The sequence below is a fragment of the Gavialis gangeticus genome, unplaced genomic scaffold (genome assembly GCF_001723915.1).
Source record: "Gavialis gangeticus isolate Ggan-Ray unplaced genomic scaffold, GavGan_comp1, whole genome shotgun sequence".
NCBI classification, from domain to species: domain Eukaryota; kingdom Metazoa; phylum Chordata; order Crocodylia; family Gavialidae; genus Gavialis; species Gavialis gangeticus.
The window spans coordinates 14,928,839-14,940,465 of NW_017728993.1; the positions used below are offsets into that span (position 1 = coordinate 14,928,839).

At 45.1% G+C, this 11,627-nt stretch overlaps 1 protein-coding gene across 1 annotated transcript; it reads right to left on the bottom strand.

The window, feature by feature from the left end:
• Nucleotides 1–6,578: 6,578 nt before the first annotated feature.
• MRPL37 (mitochondrial ribosomal protein L37) lies at nt 6,579–11,621 on the bottom strand. Its single transcript, XM_019501262.1, has 7 exons — nt 11,608–11,621; nt 10,732–10,915; nt 10,038–10,153; nt 9,027–9,212; nt 8,584–8,741; nt 7,366–7,569; nt 6,579–6,779 (listed from the first exon to the last, which is right to left on the bottom strand). The coding sequence occupies exons 1-7, from the start codon at nt 11,615–11,617 to the stop codon at nt 6,702–6,704; spliced, it is 936 nt and encodes a 311-aa protein (XP_019356807.1). The 5' UTR covers nt 11,618–11,621; the 3' UTR covers nt 6,579–6,701.
• Nucleotides 11,622–11,627: the final 6 nt, after the last annotated feature.

Genomic DNA, 11,627 nt, shown 5'->3' on the forward strand with positions numbered 1-11,627 from the left:
CCATGCTGATTGCCCCTGAGCATCATTTCTGATGCCGGCCCCTCACAAATGTGCTCCTTGATGATCTTCTCAAAGAGTTTCCCCAGGATTGAGGTAAGACTGACGGGCCTATAGTTACCCGGGTCCTCCCTCTTCCCCTTCCCCTTTTTGTTCCTCTTAGCTATGTGGGAGCCACACGAGCCTAGCAGAAGGGCTGGTTTTGGTCTCGGATCAGCAGCAAACTTGTTACGCGCTGCTCATAAGCTTTAATTATACGTTTGGTGCTGCCTACAAATTTCAGCCTCCGATTCACGCGGAGCTGGGGTTGGTGCTGGAGGGGTCGGGGGCGAAACAGGCTCTTGAGATCAGGCTGATCTATAAGCTTTGGTGCGGGTGGTCTGGCTAACCCAGAAAACATAAGCCTGAGAGGTCTGCAGAGGGCCTAGCTTTCACTATTACACGCAGCCCATACATCTCCTGCCTGCTAGGAAAAAGTAACATCCTTATTAACTGTGCATTAGCCAGCTGGCTCTGTTCAGAGCAGCGGGTCTCTCTTCCACGTGCGGACTAGCGGTGGTGACCTTGCTTTACATAATCAAGGCAGAGAGGACAGCCAATGCTCCCTGGCTCCACTGCATTTCTACGGCAAGGTCCTGAGGCATCCTCTCTCTTGGTTCTGGTTGGCTTGAGCATTGATGTTAAAATACAGAAATAAAACCCACCAAGTTCCTCCTCTAAAAGGTCTCTGGAGCCCAACCTAGGGATAATTGTCTCCCACGTTAGTTTTCATTAGTGCAAATGCAGGAGGAGATGTGCAAGCAGGGGTTCCAGTTGAGGACTGCGTGTACTCGCTAGCACGATTAGCACAGCCTGCCGAGTTGGATTTCACACCGGGTGCTCTTCAAGGGAACATACTGTTTAAGAAACAATTCTCCCCTTGAAGAGCGCGAGGGATTCCTCGCGAGCCGTGTTTTATCTGAGCCCCGCGTACCTGTTGAAGCCGTTCTGATAGGCGATCAGTGAGTGGGAGCAGCTTGAAAAGCCTGTCACAAGCGCTCTGGATGGTCCCTGGGGGCCAGGCACAGAGCTGTCACCGCAGCGTGGAGATCGTGGGAGGAGGTATTTGTCTCTGCTCATAACAGAGGGAAACAAGGTGGGGGGGAGCAGAGACATGCAGCGAATACTGATTATTCCTGCTTAGTCTTCCCTTCCACATCACGGAGCCAGAGGCAATGTCTGCCGCGGGTCTCAAGGCAGCGGGTCCTTTCGGTGCAGCCATCTGCAGCTGTGCTGCTCTTTGCAGATGGGAGTCCAGCAGCCCCGCTAACACGGCCTGGTGATGGGCTGGCTCAGCACCCCTCTTCTAGCGTGTCCACAAGAGCTTGAACTCCTAAACTGGGGTCTCTGTGTCCAGCAGGGCTAGGGACAGACATTGCACGCAAACCAGTTGAAGTGATGAGAAAGTGGGTTAAACCTGTAACAACAGATGTTCCGTGCACCGAAACCAGTTTGAAAATGGCTGAAACGGGTTTGAGATGAACTTGGTTGAATATAGTATCGGACTTCACTGATTTGGCTCAAACCAGGTTATGCAATGTCTGTCCCAGACCCAGGTGTTTGCAGTGACACATCGCAGTGCTCCGGAAACCAGTTCTTCCCAGTTGAGCGGAGTACCATCTTTTGAATGCCTTTGCTTAACGCGGAAACATAGGGCTTCACGTTCTCTGCTGCCACCGTTGCCTTCCTCCTTGGCCTAAAATATCCCGGACCTCATCTCTCTCCCTGCACTTGCAGCCAGGTTCGTATCCCAGTCCAGACACCTCACTAGTTCATCGCAACCTCTGCACATGCTGTTTCCCCTCCACTGTTGGTTGTTACAAGCTGCCCCCCACGCATGGGTCTTCCATGTCTGCACAGACGTAATCCTATTCGTGGGCTGCTGGCACGTTGTTTCAGTAGTAACGGGAGTTACAATGTAGAGATGCTCCCTAACAAGACACTGAGGGAGTTTTCAGTGACAGGTGGTCCCTCAGTTAGGGAGCAGCTAACCAGCCAGTCGGGGCGGGGGAAGACCAGTGGTCTGCAGAGGTTGCCTACTGCTCCACAGTAAAGTTCATAGTTTAGTCCGTATTCATATATGCCTGGATTTAGTGAACCATGCAATCACTGTTTACACGCTCTTCCAACCCAGACATGCACCCAGAGAATAAATTAACCCCTTCAGTCCCAGAGGACCACCATTCAAAAACAAGTGGGTAAACTGAGACACAAAAGCCTTTCATGGAAGTGATGCAGTCATTCTTCAGGCAATAACTGCAACTCTGGTTACAGCAGTAGGTTTGCTCTACACCTGTCTGTCTAGTTTATACAGATGTCATACATGTGACAGGTTGTTTCTCTATGGAACTTTTAAGATGACTTGCTGCCGTTCCAGGAACCCAGCCCCTGCCTGTTTGGCTGTGTGACAACGCTGGATATGGACCATGCGTGTCTTAGGATGGCTCTGCACTACACTTTGGAGAATGCTGGCCAACCCAGAGTTTGTGCTCACGCTAGCTCTCCTGCCCTGTCTAGGTAGACAGAGGAGCAAGCTACGCTCCAAACTTTTTTGTCCAGACCAGCCTGACCGCCTGTTCCAGCCTAGAGCGCACTCTGTCAAATAGCTCCTGTGAGTCTTCCTGCAACCTTCGTCTGGTGCTCAGTAACCAGACCATCTCCCCCCGCTTTGAAACACTGGTGGGTTCTGTTCTTTCTGTTCACTATTGAGCCAGGGACCTCCAAATTCTGGCTTGTTCTCTGGTCCCTGTCTTCCCAAAAGAGAAGGCACTGCTTTAGGTTCACTCAGCTTCTCTCCAATGTGGTATCCAGAGCCCCTCCCCTTACCTGGGTAACTCTCAGGGCCCCTCCAGATGTTCAGGTAATGGTGTGATAGGATCTGATGTGCAAATCACACAATTGTGCCTCCTGCCATGTCACTCGTACATGGCAGGAGGCTCAATTGTGGGATGCAGCTTCAGATCCAATCACGCCTTAGTGCTGGTACAGGGGGATACCTAGGCTCCCCATCCCAGGCTCCCCCTGCACTGGCAAGTAGCAAACTCCCACAGCTGCAAGTCCTGCAGCTGACAGAATGCTTGGCCATGGCAGCACCCCACATCCCAACACCTGTGGGACTCACAGCCACAGCAGCACTTGGCACACCCCCCATGGATGACAGGGCTCCCAGCCACGGGGGCGCAGGCAACATGTGCAAATCGAAACTGGATAGGAACCAGCTATAAAGTTATTACATATTTTCCAGCTCTAAGTATAGCTGGATGGGCCTTCTTATGGTATAATAGATACTTTGCAGGTGTAGCCAGTCCAAATGATTGTGGAGTTAACCAGTTAATTGCATGATACACGTAACAAGTAGAGAGGGCCTCAGAGGCAGTAATCCTGGAAGAGGGGCATCACTTCTATCCTAAGTGCATATAAAGGTTTTTTGGCCTGCAGACAGAAGGGTTGGGAAGGGACATTGTATCTATGTAGAGATTATGGTTTAAATGCACAGGAGTCATTGCCACCCCATCCCTCAGAGGACCAGAAGTAAGTGAAGCACCTTAGCTTGGATGAGATGGACTCTCAGTGGTAAGATGATCAACTTTCTGGGCAAACACTGCTGGCACTGAGACCCTGGCTATGCCAAGTAGTGCCAACATTGCTGCTAGTGAGCAAATATACTCCTGAAACGTGAGATTGCCAGCTGCACGTACCTCCAGCTTAGTCCCACCAGTTAAAATCCTTGCTACCTTTGCTAGTAATCCAGTCTCTGCCCTGTGCTGTGACCCAATGCTTTCTTGCCCATTTCCCATTCACAGCCCACAGTGCCCAAGCATTTGGAAATCCAGGCCCTGCTTGAATGGGGTTTGAAGAAGCAACATTTCACAGCAGGTTAGAGCGTGTCCAAGTGAAGGCAATGACAGTGCTTCAGAGTGGCTAAGCTACATCCACCACTTATCAGACAGGAGGAAGCTTAGAGGATCGCCGTTCTAAAGCTTGCCTCTGTACGTGTCTCTTTGCTGGGCTCTGCGGGGTAGCTGTTTCCACACAGAGTCACCGTATCTAGGTGCCAAGGCTATGCAGCTATTGGAAGGAAGTGGTTAAGAGCCCAGTGGATGTGGTTCTCAGCTCACCACTGCAGGTTTTATCCAGGTGGACATATGAGATAACCAAGTACAGACTGCTTTCCAAAGTCATACCCTGCTGTGCACAAATTCCCTTGATTCTGAACCTTGAAAACACTCCATCCCCTGCTACATTTGAGGACTGACCCAGGGCGTTAGTAAAATGTGTAACTTTGGGCTAGAAGCTATTCACCTCTTTATTTGGGTACAGGCAGCTGCATCAGAGGCAGAATGCCTAAGCAACTGGCAAAATTGGGTAAGAAAGCATGGCTCAGAGGCCAATTATGGCAGCAGCATCAACCACGGTAGGTACTTCATTACACCCAGCACCGCCCATCCCAAAACTTGTAACTTAGAGACAATCGATACAGCTGGGAGAGCATATTATGCTCACTCTGTAGAGAACTGAGGCAAAGAATAGGGGAGCTGAAGCTGCCCCCTGGCAACCTGCTCTGGTGGATATAGACTCTGCCTCATTCTTATAATTTAGACCAGACATTGCCAACCTGAGGCAAAAATGCCACAAGTGACACAGGCAGCCTCTGTGGGTAACCTGTGGCAGACACACAGCACAGTGGCAGGGTCAGGGTTAAAGCAGAGCAGCACATGGGGCATTTGGAGGGTGCAGGGCTAATTTGTTGCATACCTGCCAAAAAAGGTTGGCCCCCATTGTCCTAGCCTACACAGACAAGGTTACCACCAGCCCACAGCTAGAAGGATATGGGATTCTTATCCACCTGTACAGTAAGTGCCAGATCAATTTAATTTCATTGTCCATTTACATGCTAATTTATCCCAGAAGAGTTGCAAAGCCTGAAATAATTACAAATGAAGTGTTAATGCAGCTTTGGGCAGAGCACTGAAGTATGCAGAAATATACAGAAATCTTTAGCATACTACCTGTGCTCCATTTACCAAATGTAATGAGTAATTTAAATTCAGAACTGCAGAAATTAAAAAAGCAAAAAGCACCTACCCCTCAGACGAGGGAGACCCAATTCCTGAAAAATCCATCAGTTGCTACATCAGCCTTTCCCCCCACCTTCTTTCCCCCTGTACAGTGGATTAACTTGCCACATGAAGCCATACTCATCAGGTGAAAGTCTGAGCCTTTCTCCTTGCTCAGTTCTGTTGCACTGGAGGTGCCACTTAACCAGCTCCATATTCTGCCATTTTTATTTCACTGACCAACCCCACCCCTTTAAGTCTTCCACTGCTGCCTTGCATTCAAGTATGGCTGCCACTCATCCCCCTGCTGCCCAGATTTGATAGTGATGTGTTTACACCGTTTAGCTAAGACCAGTCTACTGATTCATATTTTGTAAAATTATAGAGGACATGCAAATACCAACTGAGCACTAATAACCTGGTCTGCTTTTTATGTAAGAATACCTCTCTCATCTCAACTCACTTTTAGCTGATCTAGGGTTCTGTCTTCAAAGCAAAGAGCCTGCCCTTGAGGTAAGGGTAGACTGAGAGTTTCTCTGTTCCTCTGCTGAAACCCTTTTGGCACCAAACTTCTGCATTGCTTTGCAAAGGCTTACAGGTCTCTTACTAGTAACTTCAGTCTTGAACAAAATGAAGTGCTTTGGCTCTGAAGGAACTCCAAGGTTGCAAGTAATATTCTAACTATGACTAAAAAGGAGCCAAGCACTCAACTATCCAAATAAATAAAGTCAGTGTAGGATTATGAAGAGCCCTTATCCTATGAGACTGCAAAGTTTAAGACTGAGTTCTGTACATAATACAGCTACTCCTTGCTTAATGTCATAGTTACGTTCTTGAAAAATGCAACTTTAAGGAAAATAGCGTTAAGCGAATCCAACTACATCACAGTAGTTACCCAACTAGCAGGTGGTGGCCAAATGTTATAACCAAACATTGCAAGACTTTAAACAAGTATGTTCTCTAATAGAGCAGCAATGTAATAATGAAACGTTAACTGGGATGATGTTAAGTGAGGAGTACCTGTACATTATGTAATTAGAAGCTATTTTCTACCTTTGCAGAAGGAGTCATCAACAACCTGAGGGCCGAGCGCCAGATCCAGCCTGCCACTTAATTGCATCTGGTATGCAAAGCTGATTTGGTGGCAGGGGAGTTGATAGAGGCCCAGCTTCAGGCCGTCTCTTATTTGGCCCACTGCTCCTACAAGGTTGCTGAGCCATGTTTGAGTCCAGGATCTCTTTCAAAACAAATTCTGTGCACAGGTGTTGGCCTACATGGGTCTCTGCTTCTGCAAACAATAAGCAAGAAACCATTAATCGTTTTTTGCGTTCCCTCTAGGCGGCCAGGGGAAAGCGGAGAGGAAGCATTTTGGCACCTGGCTTCACTAACTTACTGCACATGTACAGAATGGTGTGAAGTTACAGGTAAGTAACTGAAAAGGGGGCGTTTGTCTGCACCACTTACTACAAAATCTTTATTAAAAAAAACAAACATTGTTTAAATCCTTAAATTATTCAAGGTATATTATGTCACTTGCTTCACTACATGATCGTCTGATGAAAGAGTAAATGGCAGGTAAACTTGAAGGATTTTTGCTCAACTAGGATTTTATACTGCTCCATGTAAATAGAGTGCCAGAAACTTCTTGAATGTGTCTGGGTCATAGCCATGTATTCCAGCAGGCACCTGCAGAGAAAAGACTTGGTTACTGAGTCTGCAGTAAACAGAGTAGAAAAAACAAATTTAAATATGCGCAAATACCACTTCAAGTCTGGTAGCATGGGAAACATGCTGAGATGGTTTGTGGGTATAATTTCACTGGCATTCATCTCAAGTGGTATGAAGTCCCCATCCATCAGAGTGTTTTAGTCAAAGTGGACTCAACAGAACTATACTTTTTATTTACTTTATATTAATGCTGACAGTTGTAACATCAGTGAAATAACTGTGCAAGCAACTTTATCTTCAATAAGCACATCATAAAACTCCGCATCTATGTAAGTTGTTTATATGGTATAGCTTATAATAAGCTTAAGTAGCTTAATAAACCATGCAAAGCACAAACAGTACTGATAGCCATCCACCACAAGACAAGAGACTTAGTATTCTATACGAATTCTCCATAAATAGAGGGAAGCTGTTGGCCTGTCTCAAACAAGTGACTCTGATAGCTGTTATCTGTGCCAGCTCCCAAATCTCAAATATATGGAGAAGGGTAGAATTTCTGTGAACTCTGATTCTGTGAAACTAGCCCTCTGTCCTGTCAACTCACCGTAACAACTTTCTTCTTGATAGACGGAATACGCTGGGCATATTCATACATCAACTGATCAGAGTCAATCCAGACTAGGTTTTTAACACCATCATTAGAGGCAAACTCTGTTGTATTTAACTGGAATACCACGAATTGGAAAACACGACCATCTGTGCCAATGGTTTGCACTACTATTGGTTGCTCTAAAACCCTAGGCTCATCCTAAGAGAAGTGGGGGGAAAAAAGAGCCAGTTACAACAAATTCCGTGAGAAGTTGCAGAATCAGCAGTTACCATTTGGGTTTAAGCCAGGCGTTTAATAAAGGTATTACCTCACCCAGAAAGCTACCCTAGTCAAACAAGCTTTGAATGTAGATTTTGTATTTTAATTAAAATAATGTCTCCTTCAAATGGCATTAGACTATAGATGTAAACAACACAGCTCAGCATTCTAGTTTCTTATTCATGCCTGCAAGTTGCTTCAACTGATTTCTACCTATTGCTAGTCCAATTTTAATCATCTTCGTGAACGCATTAAAATAATTGCTATTGGCATAACGAGATAGCTTTCTGATTTGGTGAACTGCTTGGATAGCTAAACACATCTTTAAAGATTACCTATAAAACTCCAAAGTCCTTGGATAGGTGACATCAGGGCAGAGTTTCAGATATGGTGACAAGGAACTGTTAATGGCACTGAAAGTCTCTTGCTTATTAGGTCACTGGTTCAAATTCAACCTAGGTCAACTGTGACTGAAAATTATTACTATCTAGTAGAACCTACAGAGTGAGCCAGAAATCTCAGATGCAGAGCTGCCCCAAAAGCAGGTCCAGACTACCTGCGGATAGATTCTTGACGAGTGCAGGTAGGAGGGCAAAAAGTAACAATACCCCACTCCTACCAGCACTGATAATTCTTGGGTAAGAGCAAGACTTCGGGGGGAAGGTCCCGTCACCGTCTTTACTGAGGACCAGCCTCTAATATCTTCTGTCTTCATACCAAGTAAAGCTGCATGGAATTCAATAATTCCATCTCCTGGGCCAATTACGAGACCATTACACCATTTCTCAATTTTGGAAGAGATGGGGAACAGCTATTATTGAAAGCAAACTTGTTGCTGTTGGTGTACAAGATGACCAACTTCAACCATTGACCTTGTACTGACAACCCAGTACAATAACCTCTGTAAAAGTACTGAAGCCTAACTTGTTAAAAGCAGCCACTTAAAATACGTACCCCATACAGAATCCTGGCCTTTGCTAATGCATTGCCAAAAGCAAACATCATCATTTTAGCCTGGAGCGGTTCTGGTCTAAAGCGATGAGGACGAAGATTGTTTGATTCCATAAAGTACAAAGTGTGAGGATAAGGATATGGATAATCCTCCCTAAAACCTAAATTGTAGACAACCACATGAGATACACATAGTGTTAGGTATAATCTTAGCCCATTTTAACTTTCTCTTCAGAAACTGCTAATGTAACTTGGATGAATTAATGTTTTCCCCTACAGCATGAGAAGCCTAAGAACCTGACTACTCATGAAAGACTTATGGTTATTTATATTTGTGCACCCTACAACCATCTTTCCCATTTCCTTATACCACATACTAACAGAAGGCAGAGTGCTGCCAGTTAAGCTGATGTAAAACTGTTACATAACTGATTAGCAACTTGTACCTGTATCATTTTTTTCTTCATATATATTAACATCCTGCAGATCAATTGTAGGTGAGATGGGATAGAAGGACTCAAGAGTGTAGTTTTCAGTGGCTAATATTTCATCTTTGGAGGCTACTGGCTGTATTGGATTTATGGCATTCAAAAGTATTCCATTCAAGCCGCGAACCTGAAGAAGAACAGATTCTGTAAAGAAAGAACAGTAGCCACATATAGTACAAGTAATTAAATTATACATAAAACTAGCTAGAACAGGGGAAGACAACCCCTGGAACAGCTACCAGAATGTAGCATGCAAAGGCATTTTGCTTGGCATGTGTACCTTGGGGAGCATGGTGGGGCAGGGACCAGGGCTGCGCTGCCACAAAGATCGCCGTCCACCCCTGACACACCAGCACTTTAAGTCAACGTTGAGGGTGTTTTTGGCTCTGCCCAAAAATGTTGCCAAACCTGAGCTAAAGAAACTTCTGGTTTTATTTAGGTCATTAATGCACACGGACTCCACAATGAGACATTACTATTTATTCTTTACTACTTTAGTGATTTTACCACAAGAGCCATCCAAAGCAAAAAGTTCCTAAAGCTTCAGTTCTGAAAGGTTTCAAACACTATCCAGCAGTCAGCCAAGGGCTTGATTTTTCCATAGAGATCCATGAGGGACAAGAGCATTCCTGCAAGAATGCCCATTTGGCAAGGGATAGTCCCTCATAAATGTTAAATAAATAAATAAATGTTAAATAGCAGCTGAACTGCAGGAAATGGAGATAAAAATATAAAGACATGTAGGTTTCCTGCACATAAACAGTAAATGATGATCAAGAAAAGGGTGATGGGGACTAGTCCTCCTCAACTTCGTTTGCCCTATGGCATAGTAGAAAAAAAATAAAATGGAATTAAAGTTGAACCTACTTTCCATTCTTTGGCCTAAAAGCTAGTGTTTTATATGTTACCTAATAGAGGTAGCCAGAAGAAAGAGAAAAACAAGTCCTTTACACAAAAAAAGTTACTAACCTCTCTCCCACGTAGCAGTCAGTCTATAATTTCTACCCAGCATCCTTTTAGACAGCGATGGAAACTTGCTAGTCATTGTCCTACATAAATGCAACAAGTCTTCCAGGAGTATGGGGCTTCAGAATGATAGAAAGGATTAGTTGTATAAAATCAGATTTGAAAGTCCTAAGATGTTTCCTGTACACGAACACAGCTAGGCTATGAAACACCCATCTGTATAATATGTAATATCTCCAAATAATTAATGCAGATTTGAGTTTAATACTTAAGTCCTTCTGACAAACCAGCTGCAGTCCCTAGTTGCCAGTAATAATGCTTACTATCAATTGTTAGACCAACTGGTATTCTTTATTAGGTGGGAATCAGTTATCATGGAAGAGCTGATATGTAGAGAAGTCTCATTTCCCCCCCCGTTTACCCCAAGATAAATTGTTTGTACATCCAGCCCCTAAGTGGTTGTCTAGTAAACTAATTTACAGTTAAATATATTATAATATATTGTACTGTATATAATATTTATATATTGTATATTATACACCATTATAGTTAAATTGGTAAACTAATTTACAGTTTTGTTGGTAACATTACAAAAAAAAAAAATCTTATTTAACAGGCATCTATTTTAACAGGCTGCTAAAGCAAAACCATAAAAATGACAGTGCAACTAAAGCTCTCTTTCACTCTGATTACTTACCAGTAAGTTTTTCTCCTAGGAACAACTTCTGTGGTAGCCCAGAAACACGCATGAAAGATGGCATTTCGTACCCTCTCGTCCTGGTTCTCTAGCTGGTTGGCCGGGTCGTCCATGATGCTGAGCACTTTTGGTGGTAAGCCTTTCATTAACTTTGTCTTCGTTAGCCACAGTGCTTGTTTCACTCCTTGGAATCAAATCAAAATAAGTTATTGAAGACTTTCAGTCACATTAGCTATGCCATAAAACAGTTACTATTACAATGATCTTTATCTACTGGATCCAAGAGCTTCACCATTCTAGTTTTCCATTTCCGTCTTACCCCTCGGCACAACCAAGTTATCAGGAACGTTCATTTTATGCATAACTTTCCCTACCTTCATTTACGTACTGTTTTACAACACTTTAAAAACAAACGGAGATGCACCTCGTTAGCATCAAGCGCAGGCTAAAGGTTTTATTTAAAGCAAACGATAAGTGCAGAGACCTCGTTTCCCAGGGAATTTTGATCCTGGTCATTTGGCAGTGAGAAACAAGCTACCAACCGGCACGGACGGGGCGTGCAGGCGCCTGTGTCCGAAGGACCTGCGTGGCATCGCAGCCCCGCCCGCCTGCCCGGGTTAGGAACGAGACGCTTGGTCCGAGCCGCTCTGGACATGCCGGGTTTCACCGCCCGCGGGCTCTGGATAGAGGCAGACCGGGAAACGCGGCGGCGCCTCGCTGCCCAAACGGCTCCGCTGTCTAGTTTTTAAGTCAGGGGCCACATTCACCTAGTGCTGCACGACGGGTGCTGGGCCGCCTGCCACTGCATCAGGCCCATGGGCCCCCTCCAAGGTGACCCTGCCCCGCCCCCTCCGAAATGCCCCTCCCCCGCGGCACCTTCAGTCATCTTGACGCCC